At 42.0% G+C, this 22,124-nt stretch overlaps 1 protein-coding gene across 1 annotated transcript; it reads left to right on the forward strand.

Annotated features, from left to right (window-relative positions):
• Positions 1-6,033: 6,033 nt before the first annotated feature.
• Positions 6,034-11,923, forward strand: LOC128305904 (vertebrate ancient opsin-like). The gene is made up of 5 exons (XM_053043542.1): positions 6,034-6,195; positions 6,648-6,807; positions 9,098-9,293; positions 10,848-10,980; positions 11,095-11,923. Exons 1-5 carry the CDS (start codon positions 6,034-6,036, stop codon positions 11,725-11,727), a joined length of 1,284 nt encoding a protein of 427 aa, XP_052899502.1. The 3' UTR covers positions 11,728-11,923.
• Positions 11,924-22,124: the final 10,201 nt, after the last annotated feature.

Genomic DNA, 22,124 nt, shown 5'->3' on the forward strand with positions numbered 1-22,124 from the left:
TAACAATAGAAGTTAAATTAGTTATACATTTTAATAGAAAATACATTTTCCCTGTTTTATTTTTTTAACTTGAACTAGGTTACAATCCACATTAGTTTTGAAACCTTTCCTACTCTGAACCACGAAAGGGCATTTTATTCCGGCCCTTTTTTTGCCTGTTTAATGCTCCAAAAATTACCCCAACATAGCGTGGAAAGTAATAGGATCAAATTGGTTTTTTACTTGCCTTGTTGATTTTTTAGACCACAATCATTAGAGCATTTGAATCATTATTTTACATTTCGCTTACTTTCTCGAGGGAACCGGCCTTGACTGTGTTTTTCGAAACGAACCAGAACCCACCACAAATAACGTGAAGTTTTGCAGAAAGCCAAACAGAGCAGAGGTTTAGACGGTATGGTTTTATAACACAACATATGTTGGCATTGTGGCATCCGGCCGAAAAAGCTTAAAATACAACGTTGAGTGAATGTTTTGCTGAAAATGTTTTACACATTGAAAAACAAATATTTTCATTCGCTCTCCCTTCGTGTGCTTTGCTTCCTTTGTGGCAGGGTTATTAAACAGAAACATGATTCAATTTTCTCGATGCTTAGAATACAGCATCCTGTCATTTTATTTACTGCCCAACGGTGGTAGTATTGTGAAGCCTCCTTATGCTTGTAGAAACATTTTTCTTTGTCCTACATGGAATACATGGTCCTAACAAAAAAGTGCCATCGTTTCGTCGTAAAACGTAGACTAAAGGTTTTTTTTACATTAAAAATAAAATGGAAAAGGGTATGTACTACCCTTTTCCATCGAAGCCAGACATATTCATCATCTGATACGAAAGTGGTCGTTCGTAAGATAATTCATTGTGCAGTGCACCTCATAATTTTGGATGCTTATGATGTCCTAATTAGGACAAAGAATTTGCAACAATAGAGCACCACCCGGCTGTAACCTTTGTGTCCCCATCCGTGGAATATAATTTGTGTTGCAATTTAAATTCTTTCAAGTGTTTGTGAGTATTTTGAATATTTCATAAACCACTGCACGAAATCCGGCACCATCGCTGTGTATCCCTTCGCTGAAGTTAATATTTAATGTATCGTTCATCCACCGTTTTACCCATTGTGGTATTTACTATCACCTTTTAGCATCGTCATCCTCACCACACCAATGAACGATCGTAGGGTACTGGTTTTTATTACGAGGAAGCCATATTTTTTGGGCAGGTTTAGCGCCCCGTGACTGCACTATACTATCTTCGATTCAATTATAGTCTTTATCACCTTTTTTTCCTTAGTGTGTTCGCCCAAACACCCCTCCGCACACACAACGAATGGAATGGTACGACTTACCTTGTCCAACGCACAATATGGTGAAGAATGTACCACGAAACGCTAACCAGCACGCTACCTTTATCCTTCGGTGCGCTTGCAAAAACATTTTCGATACATTTTTTTTCCTAATCCAGTTTGAATTTAGGTTGGACTGGGTATTGGGTTTTTGGGATACACTACGAGCTGTTTGCAGAAAATGTAAATTAAATTCTTTCTCGACCGATAATGGTACAATAACGTAATATTTTTACAGCTGTCTGGAGCCGCCCGAAAGCTTGTTTATAATATGTTTCAATTTTAAGAACCGGGTTTTCTGGTTGTAAATTTTCACTTTTATTTTGAAACATACCGCAGCGATACAAAGATGGTTCACTTGTTTCCCACCGCTAAAAGAAAAACACTTGGTGTGCGAAACTTTCCTTAAGGCACTATTTAAAACGATCGGTAAACATTTTCAAACACACAGCACCCAATATCCTCTCAACCTTGCCCAATGCCTTTTCACGTTTAATTTAACAAGTACAGCGCTTTCACTCTAGCACACTTTAAGATGCCTTTACCAGTGTTCACAATGGCACCGTTTCGGTGCGGACTGAGAATCCGGAAGCAACCGGCAGCGGCACCATCACGATCTGTTACAGCATCCGGCACCAGACTGAAACCATCCGTGGCGGCGTGAGCTCTAATAAAATACGTATTTCGTACCCACGCGTTTCGTCTACCGAAATTCATCAGATCCCTCTGTGAGCGTCCTCTGCTGCTACGGCACGGTACGGGCGGTAAAAGTTCGTTCGTTCGTTCGCAAGCACGAGTAGGAGCATCATCGCAAAAATAAGGAGCATCGCGTGTACGAATTTTGCTCCACAACAGTCTAGCGCAGCGTGGCAGCTCCCGATGAAATTATCCGAAGGTTTGAACTTGACCTTTGATAACATGTCGCCAGTGTAGCGTAGGACTTGGTTAGGAAGGCGTATGTTTCTTAGAGGAAATCGAAACTTTAAACGTAATGCTGATAGTGTGTTTTACCTTAGCGAGAAATATAGTCGCTGGAAGGACTTTGTGATGATAAAAAATAAGACATCATTCTTATGACTCATAATTCAACTCAACAGCATGCATTTGAAACAAAGAGAACGGACTTCGAGTCACAAAGTCACTGCTATATGAATGACAGTCGAATTAGAAGTAACGCTTGTCTGACGCTGCCTTCTTGCGGTAACTTTCTCGTCGGATCGTCTACGTTACGCACGGCGGAACACCAGACGTATCACTGAGATACTGAGCTTCTCGTAATGTTTTTGAGCTGAGCCCGATGTGAAATCGGGTGCTGTTCATCGGCGACACTCGCGATGCTGTGCTGATCGCACATCGTGCAAAAGCCGAACTGAGATGAATTTCCTCCAGCGCTGAGAACTGTTGTCTTGTCTGCACCTGAGCAGGGTGCATTGCTGTGTGGGAAATTTGATTAGCATAAGGGAGCTGCAGACAAAGTTGTAAGTTACAATCTGCATTGCTGACAGATAGATGATAATAAAAAGCATCCTTACTATAAGGATAACTCCTCAGCAATTTTCTAAGTAATGAAGACCATCTAGAATTTGCTGTAGAAATAGAAGACATGAGGTATACTTCCAGGCTGATTGATAGACATGTAGAAATGTGAACTCGCAGAAGAAAAAGAGAGAATGACCAAATGGAAAAAGTCCTGTATATAAAGGACTAAGAAGGGTTAGAAGTTCTTTCGACACGCTTATTGCTATCAATTAGGCATTCAGCTCTAGATCCCATTAAAGCGACTACACACACACATGTCCTAGAATGTCTAATTGGAACACGTTGAAGTTTGTGAATAATTGTTGAACACATCCCTCGAACATCATTTGAAAAATGTATCCTTTTCTCCTTCGAGAAGTTATGATCTCCCTTTTCAGTCACACATGTCCTGGTGTTATCGTGCATGCTCAACACTCCTTTAGTGGCCAAATCATCGTAAGACGTGCAGTCACAATTTACGACATTCCGTGACATCCGTTGCTCAATCCGTAACCAATGTAACGATTTCTGCATGCCGGTGGGTCGAAGGTGATAAAAATACGCATTCATCCTCGGTATCATCCGTAACCGATGTTATGACAGCCGCAAATATTCGCCGCACGGTTGGTACGTGTATCATGTATCATTTGCGAGCCGTACACATCTTTGATTTGGTGTTCTTGTCAAGCACGGGTTAATGGTTTTTTGCTCAAGAACGATGGCACTTTGGCATATCGGGGGGTTGCGATTTCCACCATCGCATGGGAGGGTGAGTTTATGGGATGTTAAATGAAGCCTTTATCGTTGAAGGATGATGAAGATGTGCGTGGAAAGTAATGAATTGACGTGCTCGTAGTCACGTCCCAGCTATATAAACTCTAATTGTTCCTGCGATATATTTTTGGGAGATGTCTTACATAGTTGCATATTATAGGATTCTAGTACCTTGGAATAGCATCAGCTATCATGAAACTTGTACCACCATGTATTTCGCTCGACGTCCCACATGTTTCGTTTACACGTTTCAGCAGCATGGCTTTTGATAATGTTTATTTGAACGGGGATTTTAGAACATCCTTCAGAAAACACATATCACGCAGCGCGCAAGGAAGCACTAGAGTGAGTTCCCGGTTGCCATGGTAATCGGCTCACCGATGCCTGTTCACAACCACTTTCGGTTTTGTCAACAGCCGGCTATGAAGGAGCTTACCCGCTGAGTGCCCGCCTAATGATGGGCAAAGGGATCTCAAACTGTTTGTTTTGCCCATTTTCCAACTGCGAGAGGGTGGTTACGCTATGGCCGTGACCTCCCAGCTGCGATACCACGCCAGCACCGGCACGCTGCAAGACAATGCCTGCACTGTGCCGGCTTTCGTGGGAGAGCGCATCTTCGGAAAACTCTCGGGAAAGTTCACCCGAACAGTGGAAAGCGCCGGTAAACAGTGAGTGTCACAGCATCCGGTTTTGCATCCTGGATGGTGTAGGTGTCGCGGGAAGGTATTTTATCAGCGGTTGGCATGCTGATCCATTCAGTTGTCGGTCGGAGTCTGTACCGAACGGACATACCGATATTCACCACACCTCGGATGTGGCCTTTCGAACAAACGGCAGCTATCGTTCGTAATTTGGCGTAGAATGGTAGCGTGGAAAGCGTGTTCTGCTTGTATTGAGTCGTAGCTTAAAGACGATGTGCCAAAACCTAGCATAACGAGTGTTGTGAATTGATACAATGCGATAGCGTTTGGAGAAGTGGATGAAGTTTGGCTAAATTTAGTGCAAATGCTTTATTGTGGAAATTGGTAAATAATGGATACAAAAGTGTGTTAAACGATTCAACGGATGTAGTTAAATCAAAGTGGAAATTAACTTAAAATTGTTTGTGATACAAGTGAAAATGGTGCTAGTGTGTGGTACAATGATTAATTACCGAATGTTTGTATAAATAATATAAGATCTTTCAAACAATTATCTTAATTGAATACTTGATTGAATGCATACAATAAAAAGTGTTGTGATAATTGTTACTCTTTTCATACCATCTGTTAATCGAAAGTAAAAATAATTTAAAAATTCTTCTTTAAAACTCGTACATAACACTTTACTGGTTTGGAATATATTTCAAAATTGTGTCATAGATACTTTGTACAGAAGTGTATCAAAGACCATTGCTGTTCCTTTTTTTTCAATCCGATTTCTTTAAGAAAGATTGTGGTTGTAGCCGCGAAGGATTATTGTCGACCATTCCAAAGTCACCTGATTTGAAGAAAGGTTCGCAGTTACGAAATCATTTTAGCTCATGTTTTATTCATACCGGTTGGAAAATTACGTCGAAATAAGAATTATAATGACATTCCTTCCTAAAATCACTGTCTCTACCCATTTCAGTGATCAGTTTACCGGTAATGTAGAGAAGCAGTCAAAGCGAAAGGAATTTTCTGTATTTGTAATCAATATCTTGTAAGCTGTAGACAAGAAGAATTCTCCTCACGAAACATTTCTTGGAAGCGTCGAGACCTAGTATAATAATCATTACTCAGAATTTATATGTTTTTAATGTATATTTCATATTTTATTGGTTTTTAGATTACATTTTTTTAAATTTATTGTAAATGTATTATTTAAACCATAATATATCGCTCAGATGTGTTTATGCGCAATATCATCTAAAGGGGTTGAAACAATTATTAAAAATAGGGTTTAATCTTTAAAATCTAAGTGCTAAAATACAAAACGGATCTTTTCCATTGATGACACATATCAGCTGTTGCATGCCACTGCAGACACGGGCCTGAGTGCAACAGACCGTGGTGAAATTAACGACAATACAGACAAATGGTGATGTGTGCAGAATGTGCTGACAAGACCGGAACGTGGTGCTACTAGTGTTTATCGTGTGTCCGTCGCACTATCTCTTTCACCTGTCCCAGTCGATCAGACACCATCAATTTGATTGCATTCTTGGAGCTGAGACGCATAAGAATGTTGTTGCTAAAATAATAAACCGCACGAATACTTCGGATGCCTTAAGCTTCCTTTGCTAGGAATCTGTTGATTGGGCCGCAGTTGCAGGATCGGGTTAGTCCTGTGGTTTGGCCTGGCTCGCAGCCTTTCGTCCAGGAAACGAACCAAACCTGCCCGAACGAACCGTCCGAAACATGGTGCCGCAGCGAAGATGAACGAGGCTCCTACCGATGTGGCATCCAGTGCGGTAGACTACGAGGAACTGATGGCACCATGGGCCTACAATGTGGCCGCCGTCACTCTGTTCTGTATCGGTTTTTTTGGATTTTTTCTCAACCTGTTCGTGATTGCACTGATGTCCAAGGATATGCAGGTGAGTGTAGATGGATTTTCCCCATTAAAATTTGTACTCCACGAATGACGTACGGCGAATGTTTAAACGAAAACCGTGGAGTTGTTTAACGACACCGCAACCTGCACGCCAATGCCATGCTGGCTTGAAATACACGTGCAAAAGGGGAGAAAAGACGCATCAGAATAAATCCATTTCCTGGTTGAAATGAATTCTGTCACCAGGTTTGACGGGTCAACCCCGTTCACTGTTGATATGACATGTATCACGATATGCGTGCGATCCCATTCGCCTCGGTTACCCGCAGAATAGCAAACTTTCCCGCATCGGCCCGTGGGAATCTTTCATCGATCAATAAGAGATACGGACGGGGTGAATGAATTTGTGTGATTCGATTTGCTGTCGTCTGAAATAATTGCCCTATTAGTGCTAACGTGCGTACGCACCCCGGTCCTGTTTTCCTTCCATTTCAGCTATGGACACCGATGAACATCATATTATTCAATTTGGTTTGCTCCGACTTTTCCGTGTCGATCATCGGCAACCCACTGACGCTAACGTCGGCCATCTCGCACCGCTGGATCTTCGGCCGGACGCTGTGTGTGGCGTACGGGTTTTTCATGTCTTTGCTCGGTAATTCATTGGTTAATGTGCCTGCTGTCTTTAAAATCGTAAAATGAAATTAGTTTTCTTAACGCAAAACAACGTGCCCGATTTTCTGCACTATACTACGAACAACAATTTTGTTTTAATCACTGTACGCTCAAAGGTTTTTTTTCCCAAAATTTCCCTCTCAAGATATTCGACTATTCAATTAACTTTTTGTCGAGTGGTGGTTTATTTCTTTCATCCTTGTTCCATGATAGCATCTCAGGTTATCTGAACCATTCTTTTAAAACCGTTTTTCATTGTTTTTCCTGTTTAGTTGGTTCCCGTGTGTTTCCTTTCTTGTACAGTTTCAGAGGGTTGTTTCCTGTTTTGAAGGCACAAACAAAAAAAAAACAAAACAGAACCGCTTTTACCAATCAATAGAGCATGATTACTTTGCAACACTGAACAGTCCCGTTTCATCTTTGTTGGTTTCCCCACTTTTTTCGCGATAGGAAAACACTTTTTTCGTTCGTTTCATGTTTGGGGTTTGCGTTTTACCGTGTCTTGTTTTAAAGACATCCCTTAACCTTTCCCATTGCACAACAACAATCAATAATCAAAGCAGAAACCGCTGGAAAGCAGAGCTTGAGATTCGATACCGTAAAAAGACCATTTTTTCGTATTAATTTACTTACTGCCCTAGAGCAAGCAACGGAAGACGGTTTGCTTGAATCATGCCCCGATAATCATTTCAACCTTTGTTTTGTTTATGTTTCATAATTAATATAGATAGCATCAAACATCTACCTTTTTATTTTGTACAACGATTAAGCGCGACAAAACTTTTCCATAACAGGATGAACCGACTTTGAGATTGATCCTATAGTTCAATATAGCGAGTGTTTCGAATGCGTTATGAAGCCTTCTAATTCCATGGCTTTAAGAAGCGAGTATGAATCCGATCGGCGTCCTTTAAGAGGAAGGATACGAAATACGTTCAACTGTAAGTATTTAGCCTAGAACGTGAGGTTTCCAGTGAGGTTTGTGTCGAACTCGTTATCTCTTTGTGGTACACCGCACTCGCTTAATGGTACTACCTAGCCGTCTTTACATACCCATGTGACGGGCAGAAAGTTCTTCAAAACTTTCCCATTCGCACCCAAATGTGCGGGTGTGCTAACGAAGGATGAAAGCGATATTTGTTTAGCACAGCCAGCGGCAGAATTACTCGATTTCGTAATGGAGAAATTGTGTTATGTTTGTGACATTGGGACCGTGTCCCTTTTATTTAATGAAGAGACTTTGTCCTATACTTAGTTTTGCTGACCGAAGTCAACTTCACGTTCGCCAATGATGCGATCGTAAACTAGGGGGCATAAATCTATCAATACGCAATTTACGAATCTATTTAATCTGTTCGGTTCGGTTCGGAATAGGATAGGAATGTCGTAACGAGATCTGTAGGCTTTCTTTATCATTTTGTAGTTTGGACCAAAACTGCCCAACTGAATGTGGTATTCTTCTTCCGCACATGAGCATTTTTCCACGCCGAAGATTCTGCACATTTCATTTCTTATTTTTATACCATTATAAGATCAGTTAGTGATTTTAGGAAGGGATTTTATTTTAATGGTATCAGAATAAAACATAAATTCTAGTTCTTCGAATTGAATCATAATTCCGTTCATGAGTAAGGAAATTGTTTCACACGAACCAATATTAGTCTCATGGTTTGCTTAATCATAAAACTCAATAATTCTTGCTGATGTTTGCAGCAGAATTGTAGATTAAATTGATTTACTGCAGAAAATTATTTCAATGAATGTCCGTGATACAAATAATAATTCTTGAAAATAAATATTCTTTACAAGCCGAACTTTAGATTTTATGCATGACTTATTTTCGTATTACTTTCAGAACAAAGGTTATTGTATGAGCCGTATGCAAATCATTCTTTCATTGATGTATTTCTTAAAATCAGAACAATAACGCACGCGACGAACCGGGAGTTTGAGGGTGAAAGTCATAAATATTGCTAACAGACATAGACGATAGTGAATCGGAGGGTGTTAATGCTTTTTTCCCGTTCTCCTATTCCTAGGGACGTTTAATGCACGTTCCGTTTTTTTTGTTACTTCTGTGTCGTTCTTACTCGCCATTCCCACTTCAAAGTCAATTGTTTAGAGCCCGCCGTGGAAGAATATTGTAATTGCAGGTAACTCGGAACGTTGTAAGCGTATCATGTTCGCCGGTTTGGCTTTTATGTCTGTAACGGTTTCTCATTCGCTTGGGGAATCATTTTCTTTGATATTTTTATCACCTGCCGTTCCAGGAATAACCTCCATCACGACGCTTACGGTGCTCTCGTACGAGCGGTACTGTCTCATCAGCCGCCCATTCTCATCACGGAATTTGTCACGCAAAGGAGCCGGCCTGGCAATATGCTTCATCTGGGGCTACTCGTTTGCCTTAACCTCACCGCCACTGTTTGGCTGGGGAGCGTACGTCCAGGAGGCAGCTGACATTAGGTGGGTACAAAATGGCATACCGGTGCAGAACCACCGGTAAGTCAACCGTAGTTTCGGTCAGTGATGCGTAGATGAGGCGTAGATGTGGCTGGGGTTCTAAAGGAAGCAAGAGTGTTGTTTGGAGAAGCTGGTGAAGTTGACCGGAGCGTTTTAGGGTAATGAGCAACCTCGTCTGCTCAGGTAGGGCGTAGGTATTTTGAATTAAATTATACGTACAACATTAAGGGCAGCATTCCCATTAAATCTTTAAGGATATCGCCGTAATTGCCCTGTTTGCACAGAAAACTCTTCTACAATGATTAAATATACATTCTACTAATTATTGATTAATTCTACCTCGTAATACACTGTGCTCAGTGCGGGAAGGACGATTAAGCTAAATATATTTAATCGGAATATGGATTAACGACAGAAATAACATGGGCAACACATCTTCTCCAATCGTACGAACTTACGAATCAATCGGAAAATATCAAGCTAATCATCGAAGCTTACCAACATAGAAGGGACTGCGTAGAATGCTTCGTGAGATTAGATTTCCTCCCGGGAAATAATACTTCTTGACAGGAGGTACTTGATTGATTGAGTCGTACACGTAATAGGAAAGGGAGGTTAGCATATCGGATGGATTTGGGATGCTGTCTGTTGAAAAATTCCATCCCAGTACATGCGGTACGATGAGTGCACATTCTAGGTACTGTTGAAACTTTAAATTGATGGCATTACAGAGCGTTGGACTTTGGTGCTGGAGCATTGTTCCATTCCGACCAAACGGCGTACAAATGCTGGGAAGTGGAGTATATTTCGCCAAGGATACTGGATGGAATTGGATTTCTACTTCTGTATCGTATTAGGGAAATCGTAGTTACAAACGACAATGAGATGTGTTGTTGTCTGTCGTGATGATCCGGAGTAGATTACTGCTGGTAACGAACTATGCGTATCTATCGTATGATATGCAATCATTTTAAAGCCAATGGCCAGTGCAGTGAAAATCACTATTCTCGGGTCATCGCTTTATAATCTTCGATAGATAATGAAAATAAATATTTATGTAATTATCCTTCATTCATTTCGAAGACTTTATTCACATGAAAACACATTCCTTCGATCGCTGTTCATTTTAGTGAAGTACCGGGCGCCTCCAGCAGTAACATTAACCGCTGGATGAAAATTTGTGCTGAACTTGTGCATGCTGTTGAAAATGCTCTATTTTGTTTGCAACTTGTTTGCAAACTATATTTCCCATACAATTTGCAAGTATAATATTGTTATTACAAGTGTTCTATAGGGATGTTTTTATGTGGAATTGAAGCATAGTTTTCTAATGTTTTTAGATGCATATATTCATAAATACAAAAAAAAAACCTACATATCTATGTTTACACTAGCTGTTGCAATAGTGATGGACAATTGGTTGCTAGGCAACTACACGCAAACATTGATTTAGTTCAGCATTCGTAACCACGTTTGAACAACAAATATCTTTCCAGGCAATTTCTATGCAATATATTTCTGTTTCGCTTTGTTTTTCACGAATGCCACCAACGTCAGCTGTTCGGTGAATTGGGAATCCCAAACGAGAAACGCCACAACGTACATAATTTTTCTGTTCGTGTTTGGACTAGTCGTCCCGCTGATCGTAATTGTGTACAGCTACACCAACATCATCGTCAATATGCGAAAGGCGAGTTGCATGTTTTCCTATTTAAAAAAAGGCCTCACTGATTCCGGCGTGTTAAAAATACATTCTAACCCCATTTCCATTTCAAATGTTATTCATTTCACTGCCACGCTACAGAACTCCGCCCGCGTGGGACGCATAAATCGTGCCGAGCAACGTGTCACCTCCATGGTGGCGGTGATGATCGTCGCGTTCATGGTCGCGTGGACACCGTACGCCATTTTTGCGCTCATCGAACAGTTCGGGCCGCCAGAACTGATCGGCCCGGGGCTGGCAGTGTTGCCAGCGCTCATCGCCAAATCGAGCATCTGCTACAACCCGATCATCTACGTCGGCATGAACACGCAGTTCCGGGCCGCCTTTACCCGGGTGCGCAACAAGGGCGGCATGCAGATGGCGGACCAAAACACCACCACCATGCAGCGCGAGCTGACCAAGAGCAGCCGGGATATGGTGGAGTGCAGTTTTGATTTTTGTCGCAAGAAAAACCGCTTCAAAATTAGCCTAGTGAAGCCGACCGCACCGTTGTCGGTGGTGGATGTGTCGAGCACATCGCATCCGGACAAGGCGACTAGTCGTTCCCCTCTGGACCAAACGGTGCTGAACGAGATGCACGATGATGGTGCACGCGAACGCAGCGGTGGCTATGCGGGCTCCCGGTTCGTGCGTCCAGACTTTGAACTATCTGTGATTAATAGTGGAAAATCGATACTGATAAAGTCGAAGAATTTTCGGTCCAATTTACTATAGAAGCGAGCACGTGATAGGAGTAAATCAGTGGAAAACCTTATGTACCAGTTAAGCACCTGTGTAAGTGGTAAGTGGTCCTTGTTTTTATTCAGTTGACTAGTTTAGGGTAAACAGATGCACCGTTTTCCGTCTTCATACTGGACCAATTCAAGTGAGAATGTATCGCAAGAACTGTGCTCAATAGTTATTGATCAGTTTTCCATCGCTCGCTGAAAGAATGAGCCCACTTTTAGTGAGCGATGCTAGTATGCCAAACCGAGTGCAAATCTTTTTTTAATTTCCGTGGTGTAATTTTATCGAAACAAGTTAAATTAGGAAATAATACAAGTCAAGAAAATTAATGCAATTGTAACAGGAACGAGCTTTCGGAATAGACACACAAATCACGTGAAGAATTATAATTCAACCCACCAAGCATGAACGATAATGAGAGATATCGAATGTTATAGTAGACGGAATGAGGGAATGTGTAAAAGAGTGTAGAGAAAGTATTTCTTACAAATACTGCGTAATTATAAGAAAAAGTTCACATTTTAATCGAGTATAAAGGACAACAAACGAGTCCCAATTAGCGATACAGAACCCATTGAAAATGGCCTATGAATGTGACGATAAGTAGATTGTAACATTTCCTGAATGTGGTCTGATCGTGTCGTTGGCCTGGGAACGATTATAGTCAGCAAGTAGGCTGCGAAAGCGAATAAATATTTATTTTGCATTTAAGAGCTGAAGAGAATTACACGTTGAATGTGGTAAATTGTACGAATAGGATTGGAATAAATACAATTGATTAAATTTAGAACTGTAATTCAATTGCTAGGAACTAATATTTTTCGGATCGGACAAATAAATAATGTAGATGATTCACCAATTCCGGTTTGTCGATGTTTTTCGAAGTAAAAGCTAACAAAGAGAAATAAAAATAATAGAAAACAATCATTTCAAAGGTGTTAAATCGTGTTTAGCAATGAAGGAACAATTGTGTGCTGGGGTAGTGAATGGGCCAATATTCCGAAACGAAACAAAAGTAAGTAGATTCTGAAGGGTCGAGTTACTTCAGTGGCAGGCTGGGATATGGCGTAGGATGGGAAAGATCGGAAGGAAAGTACACAAATGCCGGTAGTGTGGCTTCCGAATTGGAGGCGAATTGTTTCATGGTGGTGGGTGCCATTTTCACAAGTATCTCACACAATTGAGCGCACCTTTTGCCGCAGTGGGATTGAAGACATTGCATAAGACTCTGAGCTTGTGTACTTTCATTACTAGAACTGTAACACCCCACCCGGGATGTGCCACGTGCATTTCGCTCACGTGCAAATTTGACAGATGGAGAGCACAAGGCAATGCGTTACGACCTTTTGTGAGGGTTGTAAACAGAGAACTTCAAAATGATTTAAAAGACTGAAGGATGTTTGTCTTCATCCACAATAGGCGGCTGAAGAATCCGTGAGAAAGCCATCGTGCTACGGTACAAAGCATTGCATAACTTTAGGCGTTTATTGATGTTGGCGTACAGTTATAGACCTGATTTGTAATACACGTTTCGCTTGATCGTTTGATTGCTTGGAGTTAAAAAGGAATCGAATATAATTATAAGATTTACACGTTGTTTTTGTTTTCATAAATTTAGCTTTTATGATTATTATTCCCCTATTCGTGTTGGAACGGCTGGGTTACATATTTTACATTGATCATGCGTAATTTATTACAACATTGTTTCAACAAAAATCATTTATTAACAAACACGACCCGTTCCATCTTCTTCTTTACCAGCACCATAGTCTCAAGTCTCAAGAGGTCTTGGGCTGTCATTTCTGGCATTTTTTGACTTTATATACCCGTAACTTAACAGTCAGTCCTGTGAACGGGAGATTGATCCGGAAGGGTCGCGCATGGACACAAAACTGTGTTCAAAAAATGTTCTGTTAAAAGTATCCAACGATTGAGCGTATCTAAATTTCGCACCGCGTTTCTTACTTGTCTTGTGCAAGTTCTTTAGCAACTTGCATCCACCTGATTAAGCTCTCGAACAATCCAATGCATGCTGCTGGTTCGGCCAGTCGACACAAAACCAGTTGCATATCGTGTTTGCATCGCACATGGCAGCGAGCTCAATGTAAACTACTGCCACAACCAAACGTTCTCGGCGATTCCGCACCGCAAGACGCTCACCGGATCGGATCAAAGATTCGTCGTCCACTGTGAAGGATCTGTTACGCTGGTAGGTCAGGATCATCGACGTTTTGCCGTTCGTGTCCAGCGCAGCATAAACCCGTACCCGCTCAATTAGCGCAACGGAGTGAGTCAACCGGTATCGGGCAGAAGTCGATTCGCCATCGGTTTCGTGCGTGATTGCTGGCCAATATCGGTTGCATTCGATGCACACCGTAATCATCGGCCGGAGTGACAGTGACGGTGGATGGAAATCGAGACGCGCAGTTGTGGGTTGAAAATTATGAATGAGGTAATGCGTACCTCGACAAGCGGTGCATTAGCAGTATCAACATTGCACACATTGATGCCGTCGGTTCGTTCTTATGCTGTACTACAAACACCAAACACCCTTCAGATGTACGGTCTGAGCTAATACAGCGCAACAGATGGAACACTGCGTCTTGAGCAACGTGCAACATAAATGCTCAGTAGGGCACCTCAGTGCGTTGTCCGTTACACTGTGAAATCTGGCGTGGAAAAAAGTCACCCCTAAACCAAAAAAAACAGTCAAAAACATTTCGGAAAACAGTTTTTGCACGTTATAATACGACATTGTGGATGGCACGAGCGTACGGAGGACGTGTGGATCATGCACATAGTCTATTTGTGCCGTACACTAAATGGGCAGTTTATCCAAACAGTTGGTTAATAGCGGGCGGGAAAAAACGACAAACCCGGCCTGGTTCACCCACCCAACACTGGTTCGTGTCTTTTCCTTGCGAAAGATGTGTATTTACTCGCTTGTCAAATACACCGTGCAGGAAAGTTTTGTTTTGTGCCAATGATCAGAGCATACTACGTCTCTTTATGCTATAGAAAGATATCATTTGAATTTACTATTTAGTTTTAGTATAAATACTTTAAGAAAATTTCCAAGTAGCTGACACAAATGTGAGTAAAATTTGGTCACACAGATTTCTTTTTCGACCAATTCGAACAGAGTGTCTTATTTCGACAGCATTCTGTATGTAGCACACAATAAACACGTGCCTTCCTGTTGCTGGCAGAACGGTGGAAGTAAACAATTTGTGGCCAGCTGTGGGTGTGCTTGCTTCTGATGGATGAACAATAAGATGGCACATGGTGTCAGCTGGTGATCATGTATGTAAACACAAAAAGTATCTTGCATCGGATTTACTGCTCGCATTTCTCGGTTTGTGAAAGTTGTTCTTTTTTTTTTGGGTGGTTTAATCTATTTTTTACAAGACATGTGTAGGAAGTAGGTTTCTTTTTTGTCATGTTTTTGATTGATTAAATGTGGAATGGTAAAACAAATTTGGCGCCTAACATTTCCAAAACAATTTCCAGAAAAAGACATTGAGAGTAATTGTTATACTTTCTTCTCTCAAACAGATAAACAAAATAATCTTTTGAAATTCTGAGAAAAAAGTGTATCAATATGAACTGTATGTTGTGTAACTGAAGGCAAAAAGATAGGTAAGAGAATGATTTATTTGGCGCGGTTCCGTGGTCGACACGACAGGACCGGGGAAAATAAGTCGATACCACCTAGACATTCTAAGGAAACAAAAAGAAAAGAATGAATTATTCACTTAGATATTCATCGCTTCTCTCAAAACTACAATTAGACTGTAACAGTATCCTCAGAATCAAGCATTCCATTAGGTCCAACATGAATCCTTTCATATCGTTTATCAAACGTCACATTACAAACCCCGTCCTTCATGTCAAAAGGCACCTCACAAGACAAAAGCTGTAGGAAATGTTGGACATTACCATGGCCCGCTTAGTTAGTTTTATCATCACACACTAATGAGTAGCGCCGGTGCAACAACACATCGTGAGCATCGAGGTTGTGTAACCTGGACAAACACTCGGCCCGGTTTCGGCATAGGTTCTCGGAAAAAGGATTTTACGACTTAACGGGAGCATACTTTTAATAAAGACGGTGCGATAGCGACGCCATCGTAGGTAGGTGTAACGATCGCATAAAAGTAATGAAGACAAATAAAAGCACCGAGCAGCAACATTTCCCGCCAGCACCAATAGGTGCACGTGTTCGCCCGGTGTACGGTAGCGTGTATGCGGTGTGGTCGAGCTTATGTGGTAACCGACCGCATTAGATTGCAAGCAAATTAAGTGTGTGTTGTCGTGCACTTTCAAATTGGGGGTTTGTTTTCTTGCGCATTAATATAAAACATTGTACAGCACCATCACAGTTAAAACGATGCTAAAAGCATATGAATCTTGTTAAGGGGTTGTTGAAACATTTACATACGGTTGAATTTTGAAACTCGTTTCGTGAACAGCATGTTAGTTGCAGCATTAGAAGTGATTCATGTGAAACCAAATAAACCAAATCAAAGAGAGTAATTACTTATCGTATTTCTATTCTTCTTCTATCGATCAAATATTGCTCTAGCACATACATGTTATATCCGAGAAATCCTAAAAATAATAATTCATAAGTTTGTTTAAAGCTGTTGTAAAACTTGCTGGTAAGTTATGCGAATATTCATATAAAAGTGCAGGACATTGCTGTGGAAAACGAATAATCCTTCGGAAGTTGGATAGATCCGGATAGATCCGGAAGAAACCGGAGTCTCCAAAGAAGTTCACCATAGCTCTGAAATATTCCAGTGCACTTAGAGTAGCTCAGAGTATGAGTGGATTTAGGAATTAACTCAAGATTTCCTATGACTAGCGTGAAGATGTATCAAAACTGCATTCAAAGAGTAAATGACAGAACCCAGAACACCACAGATTCGTTTCGGTAATGTCAAAATTTCTTTGTTCCTGGTTCTCCTGTACTGAATCATAGTAGCCTGATTTTAGACGTCATAGTGGGATTTTTTAAATGCAAAGCATTTACGTCCTTAGAACTAAAGAACATGCATCAATTATATTTATACTCAACACGATCCTGCATTTGGCAACAGTTTAATGCGATTCTAATTATTTATCATTTGTTGAATTTGCTTGGATGTACTCTTCGAAAGATAACTCCAGCTCACTCAAACAAATGTTTGATTACAGGGTGGGACTCCATTATCTTATTAAACATTAGTAAAGAGAAGAAAGAAATAACACGTACGAATCCGAAAAGATGTCAACAAAACGCCACCGAAAAACTGTACAAAGATTATGAAACGGATACCAAAGGATTGAAAGAATAAATATGCAACAACGAAATGTCAACCAAGCTTGCCAAAACGTGGACAGTAACAACAGAAAAACAAGTAATTAACTGAACCCCAATGGAACGCTTGAAATGATGTCATTTACCCACCCGATATCTACCTACCCAAGCCTCACTGCTACCGGACGAACACCCCATCCCCATATTTAGCAACTTTATTCACGGTCGATTGAACTGCACTCTGCCGCTCGACCGGCTTCGAGACCATCATCGCCAGGGAAGAAGTTGTGTTTTCATTCCCGGCTAATCTGCTAACACCCCGCCTAAGATGCAGCCGGAAAGAGCTTTTGCTCGCCTTCTCCCCCTCTTTCTCTTTCTCTTAACCCCACCCATCCCACCCTATGTTCGAGTTCTGCTGTCGAGCTCGTGCCGGCGATTAAAATCGTGGAAAAAAGCAACACCCCTCGATAGGCAGGTTTTTGGTACGTTTCTATGCGCTTTTGTTTTGGACCACTTTCGACCCCGTAGGGTACGAGCGCGTGTGTTCCGCGACACACGATCAACTTCCTGGAGCACGGAAAACGGGGGTTCGAGTTGAGAGGATGAAAAGTGTTTGTGTGTGTGTTTGACACCACGCATCCAAAGCGCATACGACGTACGCATAGCCTGTGCGTGCTCATACGCACCTTCCCCAACGGTCAGTGATCGGCAGACACTATCATCATCATCATCATCATCATCATCAGCATGATCATCATTTGCATTCGGACGGCCTTCCCTTCTCCAATCCGCGGTCACCTGCGGTCCGGCCCTGTCCCACCGTTTCCCCTCTTCGTAACACATCATGCCACCGTGAACCTCAGACGCAGCAACCCGTCGTGCGCTTTCAGTTTCGATCGTACCGCGGCCGATTGCAGACGTTGCTGCTTTCTGTTTCGCTTTTGCTCAGTACCACTTTCGAATCCGCTCACCAACCTTTATCCTGTGCTATTATTTTATCCAATCGAATGTATACAAACCTGCACTGAAGCACGTAAGGGGTACATCATATTGGTTTATAAAAAATATATATTAAAATTCTACACGGAACGGAAATTGCCACTTTGTTTGGGGATCTCTAGCCAGAGTCATGTGCTTGTGTTTGATTTAATTTGGTGTTTGTGTCTGTGATGATTGCAAATTATTTATTATTTTAAAGAAATTCAACAATGCTTTAATAAAGTTGTGATCATAATAGAAGTAGGGGAGTTTAATTGAATTACCTAAAGGTTTCGGTTAACATAAACAATTCTTTTCTCTCATACGCGACGTCGTTTGCTGCACAACTTCGCGCTCTAATCTGTGTGTAAACGCTCGCAACCCCTTAAGCAACCCAATAGCCATATCAACAATGCGTCCAATGTTGGCAAATTCGGTTGCTGGTAGCGTTGTACTATGTTTTGTTGCTTTGGTGTCGAAGTCGTCGAAGTGTTCGGGCCCTTGCAGTAGCTGATGTGTTGGGATAGAGCAGAAGACAAAAGGGTTCCCCACCGGAAGTGTGATCGTTTGGGGAAAGCTAACCGATAGCCAAGAGTCACAGTCGGCACCCAAGAGCTGATCGCGCACGTGCATTTGAGTCTTGGTGTTAAGTGTTTGTGTGTGTGTGTGTGTGTGTGTGTAAGTGAATGCTCGATCACAATCCGGTGTGTCATGGCCGAAAGTGAAACAAGGGATGAAGTGGAAATGGCAGTAATAGTATTAATGTAACACATGCAAAGGAAAACCGGAACCCCGAACGTCCGACAGGGTGTCCCATTAACTGTTCCGAAGGTGTTTTGTACAACATTGGTTTACATTTTTTTTTATTTGTTTGTGCTTGTTTTTATTAGGGAGTTGGGGGGATAGTTTGTGCACCATTTTGTGTGCGTGTACGAAATAAAAACACATTCGGTAACAGTTTTCTTGGACCCCGTTTGTTGCGAGTAACTTTTCTGCCAGTTTGGTACATTCATCACCCTTAAAACCAACCCTTGTTCCGTACCCCCCCAAAATAGCCCAGATGTGTGGTGTGAATTGATTATGTCGTGTGTGTGAAGCTTGCTGCAAAGCAAAAGCAAAGGAAGAAACCGTATTTGCCCGCGGCTTGCGATTTTGCATTAGGAGTTCGCCCAAGATCTTCGATCACGAAAAAACTCTCACTTTCGTTAGCTTTTCAGCACAAACCGTTCCGGTGGTTCGGTGGTTTGTTTGTTTTGTGATTTGCTGCCGGTTTTCGCTGCTGTAGTGCTGTACCGCACGAGGTGTGCGCGGCCGGTGGTCGTAGAAATTGAGAGGCCAACCAACCAAACTACACCAACAACCACCAACGCCAGTTGCGGGTTTTCCCGACGGACGGACTTTGCGGATAAGCTCGGGCACGAATTTAGCGCCTGCTGTACCGCTTCTGGCGCAACCGAACCCGAGCGCAAGTCGGCGCGTCGGCAACGTCACGCGTCGGGCGCTTGTTGACCACAATCAATTGAAATGTAAGTACATTTAATGTGTTTTTCACCGTGACCGGTCGAGGTGGTCGAGCGTTTGGCGCCAACCCACTCCATAATGGGGAGGGGGGGGGGGGGGGGGTGGGGAAACGAGAGGGGGTGGTTATTTGGGGAAGTATGTTGGGATGAGTTCGCCGGTAGCCACGAGGTGAGAGTTACACACACACATTACGGGTTGGCGTTATTTAATCTTTCATCATCATCATCATCACCATCATGATCATCACCGACATCATCCAACCGAACCCTGTAACCGTGTCACGTCTCTTGTGTGTTCCACGCTGCGCACTCATCATTCTCCACCCTGGGAGCGCAACGCCATTGCGGGGAGGCCATTGAGCTTTCAGGGGGAGTGGAGCCGCCGAGCTGAGGGTGGACCACACAATGCCACAATGGCTGCGTCTTGCGGTGGATGAGCTTTTCTGAGCGGGATTGCAGCGGGTTGTCCCACTGCCGAGTGTTGTGTAATTGCATGCATGCACACTTTTGCCCGTCCACCTTTCACCCACCCCCCCTCCCATGCACATCGAGCCGCGAATACATCTCTTGGAGCTCGTCGTATCGAATCTGTTGCACGGTAGCCGTCGAACCGTCGTCGGCCACCGAATGGCACAGTTTGTGTACCATGACGGTGGACCGCGGGAAGCGTGGGGAAAAACCCCAACAGAAAATCAACCAGCGTCAATGGGCTTAAGACTTCAGCTGGAACGTTTTTACGGTGTGTTTTGATTGATTTCGGCACATTTGGCACATTGGCGCTGGTGTGCTGCCGTTTTCCTTCTTTTCTTTTACGATTACTGTCCCAGTATCGTAGCTGTTGTTTGGTTTCTCTTCGTACCCATCTTACTGCGAAGCGGCCGAAAATTGATCATTCGTACCGAAGGAAAACACATTAAGTAAATAAAGTTACCTGATGGAACCGTACCATTTTAAAGTGATTCCATTGGGTCGGAGGGAATGGGTTGCGCAATGTAATGTGTTCAGGTTGTTATTTTCTTTTTGTCTATGTGTGCTTTTGATAAATGACGTGAGAAAGCGTTAGCTGGTTGGTTTGTGTTCTACAAATAAAGAAGAGATCTAAACGAACTCTTCCTTTCCTCTGAGCTAGATGTAAACCATGAACTGATAAATTTCGTTCCTGACGTAGGAAAATGCGTAGAAAGTTATATTTTCTATTGAATTAGGGCTACTATTTATCTTGCGCATTTTCTACGCACAACATCTGGGAGATTCTGTCCATACAAAACAAATTTGGAAACACGTTTAGTAGTACTTTTGTGGGTTGATATGATTTTAGCCTGTTCAAACATTAATATTTTAAACAGCATGATGCCTGGAATTCGTAATACGTAAATATGGTCTAATACGGCAGTACAACAGGAACGACACGGCGTCTGTTTCACGACTGACTGGACTGACCGATTACGTGTTAAAATAATTCTAGTAAACTTGATTTATCCCTCAGTACTAGCTCCAAGAGGAAGAAAAAGAAGAAAGGATTTCCGTCGTCAGTCAATCTATTATTGCGCTTTTGCTACTGAACTCATCAACGCCATCATACCTCCTTTGGTCATTTTGATGTTCTAAAACTACTTCATGGGCTCGGTCGTCTAGTGTCATTTTCATACCATGAACAACCTACCAAAGCCTGCATAGTCTAATACGTTGTGCGATAATGAGGTCCGGTAAGGGTTCACACGACAGGACTTTAAAGCAAGAACTAAATATCCGGCTACGTGGTCAAATAATTCTAGTAAGCCAAAAATGACAGACACGATCAAGGAGTTCGTAACTTCAATAAGAGTTATAAATTTCACTTTATTATACATCTTCTTGTAGAGCTCGGTCGATCCCATGTCCTTCTATATATACGAGATCTTCTGGGCATTTTCCGCTGTGCAAATCTGAGCATCTCTGAATGAAATCCTTTGATGTATTTTTCTCTCTAACGCCAGAGAGTCTCACTGTCTCAGTGGCGTATGCGAGTACTGGACATAATAGATTTTAAACGGTCCCAGCTATGATCATCACGATATATGTGCATAAATGATAAGTTTTCTCAAAATGTCTTTCAAGATCTAGTTAAAGGCATTGCTGGATTCTTCACAAGCTTACCTAGTGCTCAGATAGATCAGGATTCCACTGCACTTTCTACAAATATCTGTTCTGTCGGATAGTATCGTAGGTGTGTATGGTGAGAAGACCTTGTCTAAAACTGAATCCATCTTTCAGTAGATCATCAAAGAAGAAAGGTTCTGCATCTCCCTCTATACATTGAAGATCAACCCGAAAAGAATACAGTAATGATCCGAATTTCATCACTTAAATCCGAAAACCTTGGAAAACATTGCTAGCAGATAGATTTAGCAATCTATAAAACTATGAATGTGTGTAAAACAAATTATGAAAGTATACAGCGTACAGTAGACATTTCCCAAAAGCTAGGAAACACTAATTGTATCGGGAATTGTCTACTCCGTTCCATCCAATTACCCATGTGTAGGTGGATGAGTTTGCATCCTTCACTGTGGCACACACCGCTGCAATTGTTTAAAATGCGACCA

The sequence above is a fragment of the Anopheles moucheti genome, chromosome 2, assembly GCF_943734755.1.
Source record: "Anopheles moucheti chromosome 2, idAnoMoucSN_F20_07, whole genome shotgun sequence".
NCBI lineage: Eukaryota > Metazoa > Arthropoda > Insecta > Diptera > Culicidae > Anopheles > Anopheles moucheti.